The 25,952-nt window shown below is 43.3% G+C and overlaps 1 protein-coding gene across 3 annotated transcripts in view; it reads left to right on the top strand.

The window, feature by feature from the left end:
* The window catches only part of GRIA3 (glutamate ionotropic receptor AMPA type subunit 3), a 279,870-nt gene that overhangs the window by 233,003 nt on the left and 20,915 nt on the right, over positions 1-25,952 (top strand). For 2 of the 3 annotated variants that reach the window (XM_020976366.2, XM_020976365.2), the window contains exon 13: positions 10,995-11,242. In XM_020976366.2, coding sequence (XP_020832025.1) covers positions 10,995-11,242 — 248 coding nt within the window. Of the gene's footprint in view, positions 1-10,994; positions 11,243-11,803; positions 11,919-25,952 lie in introns of all 3 variants that reach the window. The other variant, XM_020976367.2, reaches the window with a different exon arrangement.

Raw genomic sequence — 25,952 nt, 5'->3', positions numbered from 1 at the left:
GGCCCGCCTCTCAGCTCCTGGCTTTTCAGCGACAGGCAGCAATACAACAGACACAGGTTTTCTAAAGCAAATGGGAGCTGGCAGGTGAAATTGATTGTAAAGGGACAGGAAGTAACTGTCATTGCAGAGTAGATGTGTATTCCAGATGCCGCGGGTTCAACCGGCTCTGCCACTCACCAGTGGGGTGATCTCAAACAGCTCCTTTCTCTTCCCTTAGTTTTAGCTTCCTCCCCTGGAAAGTTTAAGGTGAATGTGAGGCAGAATGGGCAAGTGGGAAGGGTTTGGGTGTGGAGGGGATGGGGTAGGTTCGAATCCCAGCTCTGCTACTTGCTCTGTGTGACCTCAGGCAAAACACTTCCCCTCCCGGGGCCTCAGTTTTCTCCTCTGGAAAATGAGGGGGTTGGACTTGATAGCCTCTGAAGGACCTGCTAGTTCAAAACTTGTGATCTGCTTGCTAACAGCGTGACCTTGGACAGGTCACTTCCCCTGTGTTAGGCCTCAGTTTCCTCAACTCTCAAATGAGGGATTGGACAGCTCTAAATCAATGATCCTCTGATGTCAAGTGTTTGGTAACCCCTGGGGCCTCTTTCAGTTCTCAGTTCTGTGACCTGGTTGGGGGGGGGGGTTCATCTCCTCAATCAATCATTATAGTGTAAATAGAATTAATACACTCCTTCATTTTAGAGAGGAGGCAACTGAACCACAAGGGGGTTAAGTGATCTGCCCAAGGTCACACAGCTAATAAGTGATAGAGGTAGATTTGAACCCAGGTCCTCTGACTCCAGAGCCAAGGAGTACTGCTATACCAGGTTGCCTCCCACTTCCTCATGGTGCTGGTCTATTTAACATGTCTGTCAATGATATGGCTAAAGGCATTCACAATAAGTCAGTCAAGAAGCATCAATGGGGCAGCTAGGTGGCGCAGTGGATAGAGCACCGGCCCTGAAGTCAGAAGGACATGAGTTCAAATCTGGCCTCAGACCATACACTTGACACTTACTAGCTATGTGACTCTGGGCAAGTCACTTAACCCCAATTGCCCTTAAAAAAAATACAAAATAAAATAAAATGAAATGAAAAAATAACAAGAAGCATCAATGAAGTACCTGTGTGCCAGGTACTGTGCCAACCACTGAGGACACAAAGAAAGGCAAAAACCAGGTCTCTGCCCTCAGGGAGCTTACATTCTAATGGGGGAAACAACATATGAATACCTAGGTGCCTACAAGATACATGAAAAATGCTGGAAGGGGAAGCTAGGTGGCACAGTGGATAGAGCACCGGCCCTGAAGTCAGGAGGACCTGAGTTCAAATCCAGCCTCAGACCAAACACTTGATACTTGCTAGCTGTGTGACCCTGGGCAAGTCACTTAACCCTAATTGCCCTTAAAGAAAATGATGGAAGAGGGAAGGTACTAGCAATGGGAAGGGCTAAGAAAGGCCTCCTCTAGAAGATAAGGTTTGAGCTGAGTCTTGAAGGGGACCAGAGAAGCCAGAAGACAAAGGTAAGGAGGGAGGGCATTCCAGACATGGGGCACAGCCAGTGCAAAGGCACTGAGTTGGGAGATGGAGTGTCATGTCAGAGGAATAGCAAAGAGGCCCATGTAGCTGGACTGTACAGTTTGTGAAGGGAAGTAAAATGTAAGAAGACTAGAGAAGTAGGAAGGGGCCTGGATGTGAAAAGTCTGAAATGAGAAAGAGTTCCTATTTGGTCCTGGAGGTAATAGGGAGTCACTGGAATTTTTTGAGTGATGGGATCAGGTTTTAGGAAGATCAGTTTGACAACTGAGTGGAGGATGAAACAGAGACTTGAGGCAGGCAGACCCCTGCCCCCAGCAGGCTATTGAAACAGCCCAGGCATGAGGTGATAAGGGCCACCAGAGTGGTGACAGTGTCAAGGGGGAAAGGGCGTGTATTCAAGAAATGTTGCAAAAGTAGGAACAAGATATAGCAACCATTTGGATGTGTACAGTGAGTGTGAGGAGTCTAGGATGACAGACAAGATGGGAGTCGGGGTGACTGGGAGGATGGTGGGACCTCCAGAGTACGGCAATAGGGAAATCCAAAAGACATCAGGGTTTAGAGGTGAATTTGAGATATCCGGTAGTTCCTTGGCGAGACTGTCACTCAGAAGAGAAGTTGGGGCCGGCTTCACAGATCTAGGAATCATCTGCATAGAGATGGCCATTTAACTGTGGGAGCTGATGAGATCAACAAGGGAGATACTAGAGAGGGAGAAAATGATCCACGAGAGAGCCGTGGGGATAGCCAGAGTTAATGGGCTGGACCTGGGTATGGTTCCATCATAGGAGACTGAGAAGGAGTAGTCAGAGAGGTAGGAGGAAAACCTGGAGAGAACAGTGTCCTGAAAACCTAAAGAGAAGAGAGTAGCAAGGAGGAGAGGGTGATCAACAGCATTAAAGACTGCAGAGAGCCGGGAGAATGAGAATTGAGAAAAGGCCATTGGATTTGGCAACAAAGACATCATTAGCAATTTTGGAGTGGACTGAATTTCAGGCAAATGATAAGGTCAGAAGCCAGATTGCAAAGGTTTAGAAGAGATTGAAAGGAGAAGAAGCAGAGGCACCGGGTACACATGGCTTGGTCAAAGAGCTGGAAGGAGAGGAGACATGGAGGAAATGGGTAGCAGCGTGAGAAGGATCAAATGAGGGCTTTTTTGAAGGATGAGAGGGATGTGGGTCTAAAAAAAAAGACCTAAACTAAAAAAAGAAAAAATGCCAAGTCCTACACTTGGTGTGTCCAAAGACACCTTCACAAATACAAGATGGGGGAGGCCTGGCTAGACAAACATCATGTGACAAAAGATCCCATGGTTCTAGTGGCCCACAAGCTCTATATGAGTCATCAGTGAGATGGCAGCTAAGGAAGCCAGTGTGATTTTAGGCTGCATCAATAGTGTCCTGAGCAAGGAAGATGCTGGTCCTGCCCACCTCTGTTCTGGTCTGGCCATATCTGGAGTCTTGTACACAGTTCTTAGCACTCATTGTTAGGAAGAACATTGAGAAACTTAAGTGGGCCCAAAAGAGGGCCACCAGGATACAGAAGGGATTGAAGACCAGGCCATGTGAGGATCCACTGAAGGACCTGGGAAAGTTAAGCCTAGAGAAGAGAAAGCTGAGGCAGAGGAGATGTGAGAGCTGTCTATTTGACAGATTCTACTGCGAAAGGTGACTAGATCTGTTCTGCATGGCCCCAGAGGGCTGAACTAGGAGCCATGGAAGAAGGTCACAAAGAGGCCAAGGTAGGCCTAATACCAGGAAAATCTTCCTACCACTGAGAGCTGTCCACACGTGGCATGGGCTACCTGGACATTCAATAGGGAGGAGGGCCGTAGGCTGAGACCGAATGATCTCCTCAAGTAGGTTGTAAAGAATAGCCTTCTCATGTGCTCTCCCAGGGCCCTGCCAATGCTAAAGTTTTGTGATGAAGTAACAGTGTGGTAAAGATAGTACTGGCCTTGGAGTCAGACAACCGGGTTCAAATCTGACCTGTCACATAGTACTGAGTGACCCTAGGTAGGTCATTTCCCCTCCCTGGGCCTTAGTTTCCTTCTTGATAAAATGAGGGGTTTAGACTAGAGGCCTCTGAGGTCCTTGCCAGCTTTCCATCGACAATGCTCCAATGATTCTATTATTAATTGGATATAATTGTAAGAATATACAATATACAACAATCACTCAATAAGCTTTACTGGTATAGCCAAATATAGCAATGGTGATATCCACAGAGTCTCCCCACAGCTGAGCATCTATGCCCTCTCTCCTTCCTGCCTGCCCACAGGGTCAGGCCATAAGAAGGAAGGAGTAAGAAAAAATGGGAAAGGAAAAGGAGAAGAGACATTCTCCTAAGCAGAATGAAGCCCCGCCCCCCCAGGAGGAATCTGAGTGTGGCTTCTTGGGGTTCTTCCTTAATGGACAAATCCCATAGCCTCAGCTTGCATTGCCCTATGTGGGCTGTCTCTCCATAGTCCAAGCATGTGCAAAACACAGTGTGGGAATAATCAAACCCTGAATGGAAGAAAAAGATGGAACTTTCACAACCCTGGGAGGCTTTAAATGCTATCATTCCACTGGCTACAAGTCTGAAAATACCCTCTTGGTGTTGGCACCAGCCAGCAGTATCACTACGGAGTTTCTTAAAAGAAGACATTTCAGGGAGGGCCATGAGACTAAAGGGGGGAGGGAAGAGATTATGGTTTTTAATTATAGGCTTTTAATTAAAGGTGCAATCTAGAGAGGGAAATGAGCACAGTGTTCAACATTAAATGCTTCAGCACATCAAAGATCCAATTCAATTCCACAGACATTTATTATGGCCTACTATGTGCCAGGCCCTGCACTTGGCATTGGAGACGTAAAGATGGGAACCCACAGAGCTCCTGCCCTCAGCAGGAGAGGGGAGCAGAGAGGGGAGAGACCCAACAGGGATACAAAAAGGAGAGTAGCACCCAAAGCAAAGACTCAGTCCATAGTAAGTGCCTAATTGATGTGGAATTGAATGGCCATCATAATAATAGCTAACATCTTATAGGATCAGCATCCTACATCCCAAGCTAGAAGGGACTACAGAGACTATATCTAGTCAACCTCCTTCATTTTACAGAGGAGGAAACTGAAGCCGGGGGAAGAGAAGTGACTTACCCAAGGTCACACATAAGATCATAGGTCTATCAAAGCAGAAGCTGTTCTTTAAAGTTTTCGGTATAACACATTTCTTCAATTGGAATGTGAGCTCCCTCTGAGAAGAGATGGGGGTTTAGGCAGAAGGTGACCCCTGGATTTCAGCACCATGGACAAAGGATTCTACTTATAAAGACAGAAAAGTGAATGTAATCATTCCACAAGCAAAAATGAAAGAAAAGGGGCTGGTCCTCAGTAAGGAAATTCCATAACCCAGAATTTCCCATTCCCTGAGAGTTCAGATAAGTGGATGTTTGATTGTATTGGCCTGAATAAACCCTAAATGGCAAGGGAAATGAGAGGGAGCATAGTGTGGTGAAAAGAATGCTAGACCTATAGACAGAGACTCTTGGGTTTGAATTTCACATCTATCTGCTCCCTAACTGTGTGATCATGGACAATTTACTTAACCTCAGTTTCCTGATCTATACAATGAGCATAATAATATTCATGGTACTCATCTCATAAGGTTCTCATGAGGAGTAAATGAAATATACATTTATGAAGCACTTTGCAAACTCTAAAATACTTGAGGAAATGTCAGCTGTTATGAAATCTGCTGGAAGTCCCCTCCCCCCCACACACACACACAATCATGTTGGACAAATAAATGAAAGAATGAATGAATGGGCATCTATTTCTCTATGTGCCAAGCACTGTGCTAAGCACTGGAGATCCAAAAGCCAAGTATCCCTTCCCTCAAGGGGCTTACACACATAGGAGGGTGCAGTGCCAGGGCAGACAACAAGACTTGGTGATTCAGAGAGTTTAACAGCGGGACACATGGCAAAGCTCAGTGGGCCAAGGGCCATAGTGGCTTGGAAGATGAAGAGAATCAGCAATTCAGAGAGCACATTTTCTGAAGTCCAAGTGGTTTGTTTTTTTTTTTTAATTCTGTGCTATTTAGAACTATTTGGGCTATGATTTATTCATTTCATTCATTTGATTCAATGATCATTTATTAAGCCACCATTGTGTGCAGACAAGATAACATCCTTGCCCTCATTCGTTCATCAATATGGAAGGTCCAGGGTTGGTTCTACCTTTCTCCTCTGTGAATCTCTTCCGGTAATTGCCAAGCAGGACCTAATAAGTAATTAATGAATGCTCGTTGATCAATTAGCTAAAAGAATTGGGCCATTCCAGCTCTAAGCCTATCATCATCATCACCCTTACCATCACCAACAATTTGTGTGGCCTTGGGCCAGTGCCTTCCCCTCCCTGGGCCCCAATTCCTTCCTCTGGAAAATGAGGGGGTTGGCCTAGATGGCCTTGGAGATCTATAAATTTCTCTTGGCCACAACTGCACAGCCACTGTTTGGACCTTCTTGAGCACAAAATGGTGGGATGAATTAAATGAATCATGGCAGATGGGAAAGGAATTAAACAAGCCATGTGTCCTGCCCATCTTTCTTAATTTCCCCCAGATGAGTGAACTGAGATCCAATCCCTTTTTATTGCCTTCAGTAGTTCAGCCAAAATAAGACAGACTGGGAAAAAAAATGCCTGGAGTTTATTCCCTTTTCCAGAACAAATGCTGCCCTGCTACTTAAATCCCAGTTAGGGAGATAAATGTTCCAACTTTGTTTTCCCCACTTCTACACCATTTCCTTTTGCCCTCTGACCTCTCCCAGAATTCAGTCACTGACCAGGGACTGATCACGTCCACCATTAACTAACTTTTCATTTACTGCATACCTTATTTTTTTTTCCCTCTGCACAGCACCCATTTAATGGCACCTGACAAACATGGCCATTTATTCTCCTTACTAACAGGACTAAACCTTTTCACCTGCATCAGTGATCCAAGAGCTAGAGCAAATGATGAAGTAAATTAATCCAAATGGTAGCATCCTTGGAGAGGAATTCAGGGACCCCTCTGCCCTTGGCTAAGAGATTTCTCTTTGGAAGCAGAGGCCTGTTTGCAAACAGCAGGAGAAGGAAATTGTACTGACCCCTGGCATGCCTCAGCCTGCCTGAACCAGACAGGATGAGAGAAGAAAAAACACATCCTAACGATTTCTGAGAGCAGGCTGTGCCCCAAAGATGGTACTCAGCAGGCCAAATGGCAAACATATAAGAAGGCGTGGCCAAGGGACCGAGAGGGACATTAAGTGAGAGAAGGAAACAGGATGAATTTAAGCATCTGAAGAAGCTGTTCTATGAGGGTAGTAAAAGAGTACAATGGATAGAGGACTGGACTTGGAGTCAAGAAAATCAAAGTTCAAATCTCACCTCAGACACTTACTAGATTTTGACATTGGGCAAGTCACTTCACCTCTCTATGTCTCAGTTTCCTCATCTGTAAAATGGGGATGATAATAATGGCATTTGCCCTCCCAAGGTTGTTGCAAAGATCAAATGGCATAATGTTTGTAAAGCATTTTGCAAACCCTAAAATGTTATATAAGTGTTAGCTATAATTATTATGAGAATATTTTTAAATTTTGGACTCGAGCCTAGAATGCTGAAGGCTGAGAAGACATATGATCCAAGTCTATAAAATCAGGAAGGGAATAAGAAGGGGAACACAATCTTGTACACTGAAGTAGAGGACTAGAACTACAGGACCTACTCTGACTCCAACCCTGAGCTTGTAATAAATGGAAATACAATAAATGGAAACACAAATTCTTCCCTATCATAGAGAATGATCTTCTGACTGGCAAGGATGGAATCACCATGATTAAGAGGAAAACAGAATTCACACTAGATTAAAGACTAGGTAGAGGTCACTTGGCTGGCCGCTCCTGCTGGAAATGAGTTCAGCTCTCTGGGTCCAGATGAATTACACCTAGGGTCCTGAAAGAATCTGCACATGTGGTCACAGAAATGCTAGTGTCAGCTAGGTAGAGTAGAAGAGATACCAGAAGTCTGAAGGTGGACAAATGTCCCAATTTTTAAAGGGAGAAGGCAGGGGAGAAGAAATTTTGGAAACTATGAACTGGTGAACTTGATTTTGATCCCCAGGGAAATTCTGGAACAGAACAGTAATCAGATTATTTATGAACATTTACAAAAGGAAACAGTAATCACTAGGAAATAGCATGGGTTCACTTAGAGCAAGTCATGCCAAACTAACCTCATTTCCTTTGTTACCAAGGTAATGAGGCTGGTAGCCAAGGAGTTAGATGTGGCATCTCTTGATTTTAGCAAAACATTTGAGGAGTACTTAATGCTTACTATGCTTTCAGACAAGATAGGAAAGCATGGCTAGAAGAGGATAGTCACGTTGAATTTGGAGCTAATTCATAGGCTCATGTGAACCTAGACCTAGCTAGCCAACATTTAAAGAGTGCTTTAAGGTTTACAAAGAATTTTACAAATGTTATCTTACTTGATCCCTACAACCACCCTGAGAGGCAAGTACTATTATTATCCCCATTTTACAGATGAAAAGACTGAGGCCAAAAGAAGTTAAATTTGTCACCAAGGGTCACCTAGCTAATAAGTATCTGAAGCAGGATTCAAACTTAGGTCTTCCTGCCTCCAAGTCTAGCACTCTATCTACTGAGTCATATAGCTGCCTAGATCTGGAAGGGCCCTCAGAAGCCAACTAGTCCCACCCCCTCATTTTATAGATGAAGAAACTGAAGCCCAGGGAGGGGAAGTGACTTGCCCAAGATCAATTTGTTGATGATGGTGATGATGACAACAATGACAATTGCTTCTATTACTTTAATATTTCAAAGATTCGTGATTTCATTGAAGTGACTTGTCCCTCATATAGACCATAACACCACTATTGCTTGGTAGCTAGTCTTCAATATCTGCCATTACGAATATGTGTGTGTGTGTGTGTGTGTATGTGTGTGTGTGTGTGTTGTGTGTCTGTATCATGGCCCTATTGGCTACCCTGGTGATGAGCCCCTCCGTACTGAATTAGGTTGTAAGTCACCAAACTAACAGTTAATACTCATACATCATTGTAAATGTTTCCGAAGTTCTTTATATACATTATAATATTTGAGCTTCACTACAACCTGCTGTGGATATGTGCTATGTGACAGCATCTGCCTTAGCCTGGCCCCTTCTCCTAATACCCAACTACTACTAACATAGCAAAACTTAAAGACAAAAATTGGAAACATTTTTTAAGCTCGGATACCAATTTAGGAAGCTTTAGAAGTTAGGATGACAGTACTTTAAAGGGCATAGATAAGCTGAAGGGTCCTGAGGTCATGCCATAAAAGAACCAATTGAAGGAATGGGGGAAGAGAAGACCTTAGGGAGATATGAGAGCTCTCTTCTGGGATTATCATTCAAAAGAGGGATTAGACATGCTCTCCTCAGCAGATGGATTACAGAGACAGAGAGATATTAGCTTGAAACATCGACGAATATCCTAACAATTAGATTTGTGTTTGAAGCAGTTCCCTCCTCCCAACAAGTCCTGCATTTTCTTTACTATAGCAGAATCACAGAATTTGAGAGTTAGAAGGGATCTCAGTGACCATCTAGTCTGACCCATAGACTGCACTGCCTCTTAGAAGGAAACTAGGACTCAGAGAGATGAAGTCATTTGCCCAAGGTTACATGATGAAGAAGAGGCAGAGGCTTACTTAAACCCAGGTTTACTAATTTGCCCCATGATCTTCATCTTCTGGGCATGACCAGTGACTACCATCATGCCCCAATAGAACATAGCACCTCATCTTTCACAGAGATCTTGATCAGAGATAAAAAAAAAAAAACTTCATTCAAAGTCATGGCCCCCAATGCCAGGATTTTCCATCCATCTATTCAACAAATATTTATTAAGCACCCAGTATGCAAAAGGGCTTGTCCTCAATCCAAGGCTTGCAAAGATAGAAACAATATAGATTTTACCCTCAGAAATTTTATTGTCTTTAACCATGGAGAACACTGCAATCCACCTGCTTAATCCTGGTCAACAATAAGGACCAGGCACTGGCAACTCCATGCTCACCCCAGGCTCTCTAAGGTTTTCTGGGAACTGGCTACCTTTATTCAGTAGCTCTGCTCTTTTTTGTGGGTGGTAGTTCTTGTCTCATTAGTCTAATGTGTGTATATTTATCCAATTAGACTCATGCGCTGTTTGCTGTTCCAGACATGAGAGACAGTATGAACATGGGCAGAAATGGAAGGAAGGCAGCATTAGAATGGGGGACAAGAACGTTGGCCAGTTTGGGTAGAATGCAAAGCACAGAAATATGGGTTTGAGCCAGATGGGAGTGGGCCTCAATGAGTAGTTGGAGTGCCAAGTTTAAAAGGTCCCCTATCCATGATAGTCTGGCCCTGACAGCTCATAATTCCTACCAAAGGACTTAGATGTAAACCAGCTTCCCTGAGACTAGCATGTGCTAGACAGGGAATAGCAGTACTTGCCCACATGAACACTCTAGGATGGTGGAGGGTTATGATAGAATCCTAGCTCTAGAACTGGAAGAGACCTCTAAAGGCCATCTAGTCCAACCCCCTTATTTTACAGAGGAGTAAACTGAGGCCCATAGAAGTTATGCGGCATGCCTAAGGTCACAAACAGAATCATAGCTCTAGAGTTGGAAAGGACTCCCTCATTTTATAGAAGGGGAAACTGAGGCCCAGTGAGGGGAAGCAGCCTGCCCAAATTAACCCAGGTAATAAGTATCAGAGGTAGGACTTGACCCCAGGTGCTCTGGTAGTCACTGGTCATCCCCAGAAGATGAAGACCATGGGGCAAATTAGTAAACCTGGGTTTAAGTAAGCCTCTGCCTCTTCTTCATCATGTAACCTTGGGCAAATGACTTCATCTCTCTGAGTCCTAGTTTCCTTCTAAGAGGCAGTGCAGTCTATGGGTCAGACTAGATGGTCACTGAGATCCCTTCTAACTCTCAAATTCTGTGATTCTGGGGTCCAAAGCCAGTGTTCTTTCTACTGTTGAAAAAGGGTTGAGGGAAATGGCCAGATCTAGCCAGGTGAAGAGAAGACTGAAGGGGGATGTGATCACGGCTTTTTAATGTTTAATGAGCTGTCAATCAGGAAGAGGGCTCCAATTTGTTCTGTATAAGTAGCTCTAGAAAGGAGAGCTAGGACCAATGGAAGAAAGTTACAAGGAGGCAGATTCTGACCTGATATAAGGAGGAGCTTCCGACAAAGTTGTCCCAAAACAAAATAGGCCTTCTAGAGGAGCAGTAAACTTTCTATTGCTAGAGATGTTCAAACAGAAGCTGTAGGGCCACATGTGGGAGCAGTCACAGAGTATGTTGGGTGAGGGGTTGGGCTGGATGACCCCTGAGGCCCATTTGAACTATGAGAACCTGATTCTACACACTGATTCTTCATTGATTACAGCGATCCAAAATAGCCGTCTACGAGAAAATGTGGTCGTACATGAAGTCAGCCGAACCATCAGTGTTTACCAAAACCACAGCCGACGGTGTGGCCAGAGTGCGAAAGTCCAAAGGAAAGTTCGCCTTCCTGCTGGAGTCAACCATGAACGAGTATATTGAGCAGAGAAAGCCGTGTGATACCATGAAAGTTGGTGGAAATCTGGATTCCAAAGGCTATGGTGTGGCAACCCCTAAAGGCTCAACATTAAGGTGGGTGGAATAATATAACAATATCCATGTTGTTATAGTATTCCACCTACCCTGATGTACTTTGTTGTCATTTTCTTTCTTGTGGATTTTGAGGTAACTTAACAGTTTAAAAATCTACACTATTCCATGGAGTTAAATAAGATGGTAAATGATGGTTTCATCTATTTAATGCATCCTTTTTTTTTTCAATGTTCTCTCTGTGTTGTCCTCTCTGACTGTTTGTTGCTGTTTTAATTTTACAGTTCAACGGCTTTTTCAATTTAAATGGTAAAAGCCAAGTGATGGTGCCATGTGTGACGAATGTTAATTGCATGGATGTGGCAGTCTAGTTACTTTTTTTCTCAAAGACAATTTCCCCATCCCGCACACTTCAGTTTTGAGCAAACGTTATCCTACATGCCACCTTCCAATATTTGACCCTGTATTTGCTGTACAGACATTTTTCTAGCTCCCCGTTCTGTGCAATTTCGCCAATTTGTCCTCTTGTGCTCCTTTTTTATACGTTAACGATTTCCTAAGCATTTGTGCATTTTCTTACAAGTTATGTTTTATCGTTTCAAGAAATGCTGTTAACCTGGCAGTATTAAAACTGAATGAGCAAGGCCTCTTGGACAAATTGAAAAACAAATGGTGGTACGACAAAGGAGAGTGCGGCAGCGGGGGCGGTGACTCCAAGGTCAGCCTCAATGTCACCACAACCGGGTACCCTTAGTGACGAGTAATCGGCAAGACTGTTATCTTACAATTGAGGAGAGAGTACGGCAAGATGCACCCAAAAGTCTGGTGGCTTTTGAACCCGGACAGTGCTTGTGGCGCTGCTATCGATTTTGATCTAACTGGGTCCCTTCTTAAACTCCCAGACAGACATTCCCCAACTATGTTGGCTTCCTCCCTTTTCCCCTCCTCTTCCCCACCCTCATTAGGATTGACTTGTGAAGGCCATTAGCGGCCTAGGCTGGTAAGAATCCAGAGATTGCCCCTGAGGCAGTCCCTGCCCACCTTTGCCAAGTGGTAATAGCCATGAAAACAGCCCTGGACGTTGAAATGACAGCTCATGGGCTTTTCCTCCCAGGACATCATGCTACTAGAGCTTGGTTGATTGGCTAACCGATCAGGGCTGACTGTTGCGAAGATGAACATGAAGTGATAACATATTGCTCTCTATTTATGATGGCCAACTGAAGACAACCCCCATTTAACTTGACAGCAAAAACAATGGGCTCTGCTTCAAGTTAAGTGGGGGGAGAGTTTCTCTTCAGTGGGCCACCCTGGGTTTAGGCTGTATGAAGCATTTCGTAGATTTTAGCAGGGATGTTGCATAACTCGGTTGCTGTATGTGGTATCGCTTCCTGATTTGTCCTCTCCTTAGACCCGTTCCTGGCTCAGGTAGGTGCGATCCAGACAGTGGTGAGAAGTCCCATCTTACTTGGCATTCCTTTGGCTCAGTAACTCTCATCAGGGCTAGCAGGAATAGTGATCAACTGAACAGCAAGGGATAGGGGCAAGCTCAGAAGCCACGGGACCAAATGACCCACTGGTGGAAAAGAATGCTCGGTAAGTAGGAGTGAGAACCTCAACTCAGGCCCCCACTGGGGCCCGAGATGTGAGACTCCAATAAATTATGGAAGACCAGTCTTTGTCTAATCAAAATATTACAGCTGCCCTAAGGTCTATGATACATCCCCCCCCCCATACAAGCTTCAGGATGCCTTCTCATAACACGCAGTCTGTCAAGGCATGGGCTCTGATTTTTATGGTAAAGCCTCAATTAACCAGAAACTAATCAACAAGTCCTTTGGTCAACAAGAATTGTTCTCCCTGGGATCCACTTAGACAAGACCAGCAAATTGTGCAGAAAAAGAAAATATATAGCCAAGATTTTGTTTTGAGAAAAATCACTTTCCAGGCTCAGCCCAACTCTTCCACCATTTCTATCTCCATCTCTGGTGCCCAGCACAGATCACTGATGATCTGAAGAATGGCCCCAAAGCTCTAGCCAATTCCCAATAAGGAAAGATTCAGTCCTAGTCACTAGACTGACTTTAGTAAGGAAAAAAGTGAACCCTGAAAAATTATAGAAAATTTCCAGCAGCTAAAAGAAAGAGCACCAAATGTTAATGCTTAGATCACCAGAAAATTCTGCTCATGTTAAATACCCCATTCCCAAAGTGTTCTGGTTAATCAAGGTGTTACTATATGACAAAAGGCAGTGACTCCATCTCTACCACAATGTGAGTGGAAGGCACTAAAAGGTACAGCCCTATCTTGGGTATGGCTAACCTCTTGCCCAAAGTAACCAACTACATGGTTACTGGTCTTCTTATCCTGAAACTAATAGGACCCAGGGGCCCTTTTTACATCATTCATGTGAATTGCCAAGTGAAACTCTGGATACTAACTGACCAAGTCAGTGGCTCTCATGAATGCCTCATTCATGCTCAATGCGAGATGTTGACGCCAGATGACACCAAAACATCTGGATGAGAAGACAGAAACTTTGGCCGCTCATTCAGAGTGTTTTGTCTATGTGGTCCAAATGTTCAGATCTCATAGACTGTCAGGGACCTTAGAGATCCTCTCTAGCCCAATTCCCACATTTTTAGAATGGGGAAATAGAGGGAAAGGGACTTGATCAAAGTCATATGGTCAACGAGTGACTAAGTTAGGACTAGAACCCAGGTCTCCTACTCTTTCCCCCATTGATGTTTGCCAAGAGTTAGACAAAACATCCAAATGGCGAGCTTTCTTCTTGTTTTCCAGATGTGTTGGCACAATGAAAGGTCAGCTTGGGGAGAGCACCTTCAAGCTCCACTCTCAAAAGCTTTGGGCAGGCTGTGATTATAAATCATGGATGTGACTGGAACTTTTTTCAGGGGAGGGGGTCATATTTCTTTTAGAAGCTTTTCTCAAGGCAATTTCTTACTAGTCCCCTGCCTCCAAGTCATCAAGCCTTGACCATGCCGCTAGTGACTTTTTAAATTACCATTTTTCCTACTGTGTCTTAAAAGTTTCCACCATCCCCAAGCTCACAATACTCCTTGCTCAGCAGCTTGGATCAGTTACTCTTCCACATGGCCTTGCAAGATGTTAATCCACCTTTCACATCACGGGTACTTGTCACATCTGGACTACTCAGGGCCTGATTATCCTGTCGGTGGATTATCCATCTGCTTGCCTTCTTCCTCTTTCTGTTTCCCACCTGCTGTATTTTGGCATATCAGAGGGTAGGCAAGGGAAGGGACAGCCAATGAAACAAGTTCATTTTGCCCTCTCCTTAGCAAATAACATTTAAAAAGATAAATAAAGGTGGTGGTGGAGATTTCCATTGGAGCCCCTAATTCTGAAAAGTCAGGCAAGGACTGGGCTGAAGTTTATCTCTCTGCTATCTATGCCCAAAAGGCAAGTTTGATACGGAAATTGAATGTGGAAAAGTTGGTAAAGGAAATGGCTCCTTAAGATAATTATCTCTTATAATTATCATGAATTATAACAGCAGTCCTTATATCAAGTGTTCTCAACCTTTTTTGTGCTCCAGACCCCTTGGGCTGTCTGGTAAAACCTATGGACCCCTTCTCAGAATGTTTTTAAGAACATAAAATGAAATGCATAAGAGTATGAAGGAAACCAATTATATTGAAATAAAGATGTAATTTTTCCCCGTCTAACTGCATGGACCTCTGGTTAAAAATTCCTGCCTTATAAATAAAAAATAGATAAATGTACCAGTAGCAAATCTATTCCTTAAAGCAGGTCCCCTGAGCCAATGCTGTCAAACTCAGATAGAAACAGGGACCGCATATTGACTTAGCTTTTAAAATGTGATGTTATCCACATTTTATTGCATTTTTATTTATTTTGTTTAAATATTTCCCAATTACATTTTAAACTGATTCAGAGCCCACTTGGGAGTGTTGCAAGCCATGTATTTGACACTTCTGCCCTGAGCATCTTCCACTAGGAAGCATTTTATTAGAGTTATTTGGGGATTGGGCCTGTGATTTCATGGTTACAGAAAATTCCCAGTGAGGAAACTCCCTTAACCAATGTAGATTGACGCCTTCTCTGTAATGTAAAACTTTAGAAGCTCGCCTGGTGCCCCAAGAGGGTAAATGATTTGTCCACGTCACATAGCCAGTGTAGGTCAAAAGTAGGGACCTAACTCTAAGGGGCAGCTCCTCATCCACTATCTTATGTCGTGCTGTCTCCCTGTTTGAGTTGTAATATATGTTTAGAATTATAGAATCTTAGGATGTTAGCACTGAAAAGAAATCTTAGAAGACAGAATGACAGAGATAGAAAGTGCCTTAGAACAGAGAATATAGAATCTTAGATATGGAAGGGACTTAAAACATAGAAAATGGTCTTTTCTTCTTCATTACAAGGGATGACTGTGTGGGGAAGCAGGGAAGGACATATTTAGACATGCAAGTTATATGAAAATGAAAGATACCAATAAAAACAATTTAAAGAACATGGAACATAGGAGACCAAAGTCCAGAGCATTTCTAGAACAGAGAACAGAGAATTTCAGACCAGAAGAAACCTTCAAGATCATCCAGGCCAACCTAACTCATTTTACAGGTGAGGAAACTGAAGCCCAGAGAAGGGAAATGATGAATCTGTATTGTCAAAGAGTAAGTAATTCAGGCTGTTCATTAATTCAGACTTGCCGTTCCCACCCCCCACCTCAGTTAGCCCTAATCCCTAAATCTTCACTGTATAAGCTAAAATAATTTGAAGACTGCATTTATATCATCCCTTTCTACAATTATCACAATCAAGAATCCAAGAATCAAAAAGAGTACAATCCTTGGACCTAGATAATGTGAGGCCCAGAGAAGGTAATGAGTTACGAGGTCACAAAGCTGATGTAGTAGAAAGCTCTGCTGACCTCCAGGGTCACTGCTTATAAAGCCACCTCAGAAGGTCAGTTTCTCATGGGTACCCATCCAGTGAGCAACATGAATGGGACTGAATACAATCCAAGCCCACTCTCCCAGACAAATGGAGCACTAACCCCATTCAATCCTTGGAGATTGGTGACAAAGAATGGCATCACCTCTCTCTGGAACTTTTCACAGCATTTTCTCATCTGTGAATTCCAAAATGAGAAAATAGGGAGTGAAGTATAAGTTAATTCTCAGCTCTCTCTTTCCTTGGACCTGGGTTTACATTTTAGCTCTTGCTACCTAACTATTTCTGTGACCTTGGGCAAGTCACTTCCCCTCTGAAAACAAAAATCACATTGATTACCTTTATAAGGAGGCTTCAACTTAAAAGAGGGAAGCAGAGCTGATTGGACAGCTGATACCTGAGGTTTTAGGGTATTTCACTATTTGTCAAACCTGTACCCTCGTGTGACTTCACTGAAATTCTGTCCAGGGCCTGAGAGGGAGCAGTGGTGTGACAGAAAGAGTAGGAGCCAGGGGCCCTGCCACTAAACTCACTGTGTGACCCAGACCTGGTCATTTCCGTGCTCTGAGTCTCCTTTTTGTCCTCTGTAAAATGCAAGGACTAGAGTAGATGGTCTCTAGGCTTCCTTCCAGTTCTGACATCCTAGGATTCTACTTTGGAATATACCACAATGCAAGGATGACTTTCAGACATTTTTCTTGGGGGATGGGAGAAAACAGGTTACTCAATTAACCACCCTCCCCCCAAAAAAATAAACTTGGACTAGCTGGGGGGAAGTCCAATCTGCTTTATAGAGGCAGATGGGTGGTGCAGTTGGTAAAGCACTGGACCTGGCATCAGAAAGACCTGAATTCAAATTCAGACTCAGACATTTACTAGCTGTGTGACCATGAGTAAGAAACTTAGTCTCTATTTACCTCAGTTTCCTCATATGTTAAATGAGGATAATAACAACACCTACCTTCCAGGGTTGTTGTGAGGATCAAATGAGATCCTATTTGTAAAATGCCTTGCAAGCACCATATAATGCTTGCTATTGTTCTAAAGTATCATGGGGAAAATGCCAGTTGAGTACCTTCAAATACATAAAACAGGAACACAACTAGGCTAATCAAAATGTTCTTATCTGGGGTACTTTAATGAATTCATGAGGAAGTTTGGAATACACACACACACACAACACACACACATATATAGTGCATATGTATATATGGGTATACACACACACACACACACACACACACATATATAGTGCATATGTATATATGGGTATACACACACACACACACACACACACACACACACACACACACATATATATATGGACATATACATATGCTTCCAAAGTTCTCTTGAAAACAATTCTTTTCCTTCTGAAAGTCTAACCTTTCCTCCTTCCACCTCACTGCCAATATTGTTCCCATGATGCATTTCCTTATTAAATCCTTTCTTCATAGATAGTACAAAGGCAAGCTTCAGCCAAGCCCCACCTGAATTAACAAAGATTCCAGCTAAAGAGAGTCTGAATTGATGAGGTCAGCCTGGACTTCCCATGTGCATGATTGACTTACAACATATCTCACTGGTTCTCCCATGTCTATCTCCAGTTCCTCCTTCCCGTTGCCACCTTCTCTTAACCAGTTCTCTTCCACACCCAGAATTCTTTGACATTCTTGGGCCCAGGGTGATGGCTATGACTCCCCCGTTGCCTTTTTACCTGCACCAAGATGGACCTTTAAGTGGGAGGAGCCACCCAAAAGGTCAACTCTTTGGATCCCCAGGGTTGAGATGGAGCCGATGCCTCTTTATTGACCCAGTTATCTAAGTGCATGGACAAGAATCCCCACAGAATGATGAGCCCCTCCTCAGGTCTTAGCTGGAGCTCCTGGAAATTCCTAAGATTCTGGTTTGGGATGAAGGAGTGGGGTGAGTATTTTAATGCCATTCATTGGTTTGTATGTATCCATGGTGGCCTCCGGGAAGTTTGAAGGAGCAAGTTATTTTTCCTATGGAAAGTGCTCCCTAGTCTTGTGTGGCCGTAGGTGAATAAACCCATTGCTTCTAGCAGAGTAACAGCAGGCCTTGAGGACTCAACCAGTCCAGTGGTAGCAAAAACCTTAGATTTTTCTAGGTATTTTAAGAGTTTTTTTAATCCCACCTAAAAAGATGGGATTTAGCATTTGCAAACATATATCTACTTAATGGGGTCTTAATAAATCATTTCACAAGGTCATTAATACACTGTAATGAATCAACCCTTTGGTGATGCCCGCCAACATCTTGAACCCCACCATGATGTCTTTTAATTGACTGCCCGGGTTACAAATTGTTCCTGTAAACTAACTGTCTGCCATAACATTGTACTGTCTAGTGTCATGTTGTTTGTGAGCCAGAGACGGGTGAAAGTATTAGCCTGAAACTCAAGAAGCTGCTGTTCTGTTCTCTACTGTGTGGCCTTGAGGGAGTCCTTTCCTTCTCTGTGCCTCAGTTGCCTCTATCTGTAAAATGAGGGGGTGGAACTGGATGATCTCTAACCTCTATGAGCCTATAGGACATTGGGGTATGACTATGTTCTAGTATAATACTGTACAAGTTGACTGTGTGGTCTTGTGATTATAAGCTCTGGTGATCTGGAAAATATTCTTTCCGCCTCCTTCAGGGTGTGACTTTAAGACTTAGGAACGTGTGGTTTTGGCTGGAGAAATCTGATTAAGCTTTCAATATCTGAGTACAGAAACAGCAGCAGCAGGGGGAAAGCATTTGAATGAGGGTGGTACCACACAGGTACCAGACAGAAAAAGAAGGAAAGATGCCCATCTGGCTGCAAATTGAGACATGGTATATGTGCACCATGGTCTCTTTTGCAACACTGAAACCTCATTCTTACACTTCCTTTAACTATAGGCATACTTTTATAGAGTCTCAAAGCTGGAAGGAGACTCAGAGGTCAACTTAACCAATTGGTACCTGAAACACGGACCCCTCCCCAACATATCCAATAAGAGCCTCTGCCTTAAGACCTCTGGCAAAGGAGAACTAACTTCCCTCCCCATGGCAGTGCAATCCCTTATCAGACACCTCTGACTGTTAAGCTGAGAACCGCCTCTGTGGCTTCCTGGCTAATTCTGGCCTCTGGAGCACAAGAGAACATAGCACATAGCAGATCTCCTTCCCCACATCTTCTCTTCTCCAGGCTGAACATCCTGGCTTCCTTCGACCAGTGATAGGCCGGGGTTTCTGGAGGTAGAAAACAATAGAAAGTTAAAGAAATACAAAGACTTTTAGGCAAGTGAAAATAAGCACAAACTGCTGATAACAATTTCCTGCACGGGGCTTAAAAATTTCCAAAGCCTTTTCACAGGTTTTTGAAATTGTGAAAGGGATTATTGTTTAACCAATCAACAATCATTCATTAAGTACCTAGTATGTGTTAAGTATTCTGCACTGAAGACACAGAAACAGAGATGAAACAATGGCTGCCCTCAAAGAGCTCATATTCTATCAGGAGAAGCAACATGGAGACTGAGTACTTTCTAAAATGTTAGCTCACTTCTACATCAATAGCTCAGAGAAGGTCCTTCAGCACCACTTTTCAATGGACCACACGGTCTCCCTATATAATTGGCCTCTCAAAACAACCACAGACTCTAGGTCAGCCACCATTTCCTAAGACCTCAGTTTCCCCATCTGTAAAAGAGGACTGTTGTGAGGATCAAACAAGATAATATCTCTGAACATAACTTTGAAAAGTTCAACATACTATGCAAATGTCAAAAATTAATTGTAATTAATAAGAAAGGATTTTCACTTGCTTAATTCCATTCTTATCCCATATAAATTGTTTTTTGTTTTTTTTTTTTAAATAAGCTCACTGAGGGGCAGCTAGGTGGACACTTACTAGCTGTGTGACCCTGGGCAAGTCACTTAACCCCAATTGCCTAAAAATTAAAAAAATAATAATAAATAAATAAATAAGCTCACTGAGGACAGGAAACCATTTAGTTTATTCTTTTTGTATCCCCACAGTACCAAGCTTAGTACACAGAGGTATTTAATAAATGCTTTCTTGACTTGAATGTCTTTCACAGCTATATTTCCTAAAACCAGTTTAAGCCCAGTTATTTTTTTTTCATTTATTTTAATTTTTAAATTTAATTAATCATATTATTTGTATTATTTCCACCCTTGGAAAATAATGATAAAAATATGTCCTATTTCTATATGGCTTCAAGATTCACAGAACTCTTTGCTTACCTCAGACCTTTTACATAGGCCCAGACTATGGCCCATGCTAACTGTGTGAACTCCCAGGGCTTTACACAACTCTGAGACCAGAAATGGCAGAGAAAGTGCCAACCCAAATTGGTAGAGAGAATTTCCTCCTTCGAGAGTTCCCTATGCCAATGCAATCCCAGGTCCAGTCCCTATCCCGCCAACCTGCACTAGAAAAATGTCTTCTTTCCATCCCTGAGATTGTGCTGGTGTCCATTTGAGTACATTGGAACAGAGTCCCGGCTGAAGATGAGGGGAAGGTGTAGATAACCCCAGGATGACTAGAATTCTGAATTTTTTGTGAAGGCCTGTTTCTTTCTATCTGCCCAGTGTTTGGCCTTTGTCTGTACCATGGAGATACAGTAGCGAGGCAATATGATATGGTGGAGATTTAGGATCAAGGCACCTGGATCCATATCCTCCCTTTGTTACTTACTACCTGTGTGACTTTGGGCAAGTCATTTAACCTTGGGATTTAGGTCAGTCAATGAGAGCCAGAGTCATCTGGGTTCAAGGCAAGGTCCTTAAAAAAAATCTAGCCCATAAACCCCAAGATATCTTGCCAGGTTTCAGGGATCAAAATTTACATCCCTTTGGGCAGAGCACCCGCAGGTAAGGGTATTATACCCTATGTGGACAGAGGGAAAGGAAGGAAGGAAGGAAGGAAGGAAGGAAGGAAGGAAGGAAGGAAGGAAGGAAGGAAGGAAGGAAGAGAGAGAGAAAGGGAAAGAGAGAAAAAGAAAGGGAGAAAAGGAAAGAGAGAATGGAAGGAAGGAAGGAAGGAAGGAAGGAAGGAAGGAAGGAAGGAAGGAAGGAAGGAAGGAAGGAAGGAAGGATGTCATAGATATAGGTATATATGGAGAGAGGGAGGAAGTCATAACTGAGGTAGGTGACTGGGGCTTTGTCCCAGATTACTGAATTTAAAAGATACTGATACCTCTTTCTGGTGGTTCCTCCTATTGGTTCTAATTCTTACTAACAACATCACTAATGTGAAAATATCTTTAATAGGAATGTATATGATATAGCCTATATCAGATTGTGTGCCGTCTTGAGGAAGGGGGTGGGGAGGGAGGGGGAGAAAAATTTTAAACTCAAAAGCATATGGAAGTGATTGTTGATAAATCAAAATAAATTCTTTTTTAAAAAAAAAGATACTGATAGCATAGCAGCTAGTTAACAAGAATAAACAGTTCAAATAGGAAGCTACAAGATGGTAGACTTCGGTGAGCTTCTCCCCAAGAGTGCCCTTGCACTCCAGCTTCAGGATCTCTGTCTTCCTCCTGAAGGCCAGTATTCTCAACCCTCCATCCCACATTTAATTTGCCCTGGCTACAGTTTGTGGCATTTAGCCCAAATGTGAAACTTCCTAAGCACCCAGGTCATTCCGACTCCAGGGCCACACTCCAAGAACTAAACACCCCATCCTCACCAGCATAGCTAAAATGCCCTCCGTGTTTGGAAGGCCCAACTGAGATTGGGATAGCAGTTACTAATAATGCCAGAAGCAAAGGTAGCAGGCTCAATTCACAAGATAGGGACCAGAGGCCACTGCAGATCTTAGAGGCCCTTAGGTCAGTTGCTCTTCCCCCTCACCAGAAGCACATGTGATTTGCTGGGGAGTATTGAGGGGAGTATTGAGGGGATGGGTTCAAATCTCACCTCAGATGCTTACTAGCTGTATAAACCTGGGGAACCCCTCTGGGCCCCAGGTGTTCCTCATCTCTAAAATGAAGGGATTATATGGCCTCTGAAGACCTTTCCAGATCCAGATCTATGAACCTTGCCATGTCACTCCCATAATGACAATTTTGCCATCCCAGAGGCAATATGAAGGAAGGGTCTTCATAGCAAGTGAGTAGGAATGCATTGGGCACGGGGTCTTTACCTCTTGGAATGAAATGTCTCAAGACTCCTGCTCAAGAGGAGACTGGGCCAGAACCCTTACTCTCTTGATCTCAATGTAATTTGAACCTGTAGGGAAAAATATATAAGGTCCCCAGCTCATCACTGAATCTGGAGACCCTTTCACCATCAATGTCACTAGATCCACAGGCCTGCTGGAGCATGTCAGCTTAAAGAGACTTGGATATCTAGCTATGGACTTCAGTTACCAGCATAATCAGGAGCTGAAGACAGTGTCTCCCACCGATTCTCCCTTTCTATCCCCACATTTGTAAAATAATAACTAATATTTCTATTATGCTTTAAAATTTGCAAAGCATTTTACACACACATATTATATATATATATATATATATATCTGTGTGTGTGTATACACATACATGTATGTATGTATGTATGTATGTATACTCTCATTTGATCCTAATAAGAATCCTGGGAAGTAGGTGTTATTATTATCCCCATTTTACAGACAAGGCAGGTAGATGTTAAATGACTTGCCCAGGCTCACACAGCTAGTAAGTGTCTGAGAAAGGATTTGAATTCAGGTCCTCCGGATTCTAGGACCATTGCTGTAACCATTGTACCTGCCATGTAATAAATTAGTCAACTGTTATGATGATATTATAGTGCGGAGTTTAATATGCTTGAACTGCATTTCTAAAATCAGTCAAAATGAACACACTTTCCCAAGCTACTTGTGCACTGCAGACCTTGGCGTTGTCACAGCATGTCACATGTCACATGTCAAGCATGTCAGTTGCATGTATTGGCATTTCTTTGTTAAGTTGGGTTTGATTGCAATTGAAAATTTGCTCATGGGTGAGGAGAACAGTTCAGGGCTGGTACAGAATTGGTCTACAGAAAAAGTAATTGCTGACCATTAGGACCCTGTAAGGCTAGGGTCCTGCTTTCAGAAATCCCCAGGAGCTATTAACAGCTCACCTTTCAATAGCACTTGAAGTAATTCAAGAGGAACCGAGTGCTGATAACTGAGAAGATCAGGAAAGGCTTCATGTAGGACAGGGCATCTGAGCCGTGCCACAAGGAAAGTTGAGGAGCCTGTGAGACAGAAGGAAGGAAGGAGGAAGGAGTACCTTCGGGGTATGAGGGACCACTCATGAAAAAGTATAGGAAGCAGAGGCTAGACAAGTATATACAGGGAACAGCAGCAGACCAGTTTGACATAAATGAAGAGTGAATGGGGCAGGGGAGGAGTAATATGAAATCAAATGGAAGAGGTAGATGGGAGTTGGACTGCAGAGGACCTTCAATGCCTGTCTAAAGATTTTGTATTTTGTCCTAGATGCAATGAGGAGCCATCAAAGATTTCTTTTATAAAGGAGGGAGCACGTCACCAAATTTGATGTGTATTATGAAGGATAGATTAGAGAAGGGGACAGAGAGGGAGATCAATTAGGAGACTGTGGCAACAGTCCAGCCAAAAGATGATAAAAGACTAAACTAGGGTAGTAAGTGCTAGGACAGAGTTGGAGATAGATGTGCCAGATGTTATGAAATTAGGTCAACTAGACTTGGCTACTAATTACATATGGAAATTGGGGGAGAGAAAAGAGTTGTGAACCTTGGAAGGATTTAGGGGACCATTAGTAGACATGGATGAGCTTCAAGGAGGGATAGATTTGGAGAGAAAATGTGGAAGGCTGGAGCACAGGCAAGAACAGGCTTGATTTCTAAATCTGGGAATCATCTGCATAGAGATGCTCATTGAAGCCATGGGAAGGGTTGAGAGCACCAAGAGAAATCATCTAGAGGGAGAAGAGAAAAAGGTCTAGGCCAGAGCCTTGGGGGCATCCATACTTAGGGGACACGGAGAGGAGAAGAAACCAGTATTCCAGTGGAGGAGGGGAGCCAAGGTAGAATCATGTCATAGAAGCTAAGGCAGGAAAGATTCTCCAGGGAGTGGACATCAGTGTCAAAAGCTGCAGAGAGGTCAGGGGAGGTAAGGGCTAAGAAAAAGCCATTGGATGTAACTGGTGGTCATTAGTACCCTTGGAGAGAACAGGTGTGGTCCAGTGGTGGGGTCAGAAGCCAGATTTCAAAGGACATGAATTGGAGGTGAGGAAATGGAGGCAATAAAGTATAAATCATCCTCTCTAGAAGATAAAGCACCAGCTTCAGAGCCAGGAAAACCTGGCTTCCAATCCTGCCTCTAACACTATGTAACATTGGACAAGAAATTTAACTTCCTGGCCCCAGGCAACTGTGTAAGACGATCCACTGTAGAAGTGATGGTCAGCATTGGTAGAGGGGAATTTCCTCAGGTGGGGGCTCCCCATCCCATTGAAATCACACTTCTGGTCCCTATCTCTGCCTCCCACTATTTCTAGGAGTTTAGTAAAACAAGATAGAAGTCTCAAAGAGGCAAATGTGGCCTTGCCAACCTTCCTAACAATTTGTGCTGGGCCTCAGAAAGCATTGGGTCCTCCCTCATTAGACATCTTCAAGCAAAGGTTAGATGACCATTTGATGGATTGCTTATTGATTGTCAAAATATTTGTAGAGATGGAATTCTTTTTCATCTATCAGTTAGACTAGATGGCTGCTGAGGTCCCTTATAGCTCAGAGATTCTTGGATTCAATTATCTCATGGCCTGTTTTGGCAGAACCAATCAACGACATTAGGTAGAGGATGGTGGGGGGATGGTGGGGGGAGGGGCAGTGTCAGTGAATAGGATCAGTTTGGAGACATAGAGGAAGAATGAGAGAGAAAAGGATGGAAAGGTAGTGTGGAGCAATTTTCTGAAAGGCCTTGAATGCCAGAGTGGGTGGTTTGGACTTCATCTTCTAGGCTATAGGTCCATTGAGGTTATTTAGCAGATGAATGATGTGATAGAAGCATTATTTTAGGAAAAATAATCTGACAGTGGCATCAAGCATGGATTTGAGAGAGAAAAGACTGAGAGATCAGATAGGAGGCTAATGACATAGTCTAGGGTGAGGTGATAAGAAATAATTTGTTGTTGTTCACTTCTGTTGTATCTGACTCTTTGTGACCCCCATATGGGGTTTTCTTGATAAAGATATTGGAGTGGTTTGCCATTTCCTTCTCCAGTGGCTTAGGCAAACAGAAGTTAAGTGACATGCCCAGAGGCACACAGCTAGTGAATGTCTGAGGGCAAATTTGAATTCAGGTCCTCCTGACTCCAGGTCCGGCACTCTATCCACTGCGACATCTAGATAGAAATAATATCAGCTCACATTTCTATAGGGGAGCTAGGTGGTGCTGCAGTAGATAGAGTGCCAGGCCTGGAGTCAGGAAGACTCGTGTTCCTGAGTTCAAATCTGGCCTCAGACACTTACTAGCTGTGTGATCCTGGGCAAGTCACTTAACCTTCTTTGCCCCTGTTTCCTCATCTGCAAAATGAGCTGGAGAAGGAAATGGCAAACCTTCCAGTATCTTTGCCAAGAACACCCCAAATGAGGTCACAAAGAGCCAGACACAATTGAGACAGCTGAACGAGAACAATGTTTCTGTAGCACTTTAAGACCTGCAATATACTTTATGTTGTCCCCAAAGCCTTTACACTTAGACCTGAAAGAAAACTTTTGGGATCCCCTGTATGTTATCTCATTTGATCTTCATAACAACTCTCTGAGA

Source organism: Phascolarctos cinereus, unplaced genomic scaffold (genome assembly GCF_003287225.1).
Source record: "Phascolarctos cinereus isolate Bilbo 61053 unplaced genomic scaffold, phaCin_HiC Scaffold_8;HRSCAF=390, whole genome shotgun sequence".
NCBI lineage: Eukaryota > Metazoa > Chordata > Mammalia > Diprotodontia > Phascolarctidae > Phascolarctos > Phascolarctos cinereus.
The sequence above is the reverse complement of the archived record's forward strand: the minus strand, read 5'-3'. Positions and strand labels throughout refer to the sequence as shown.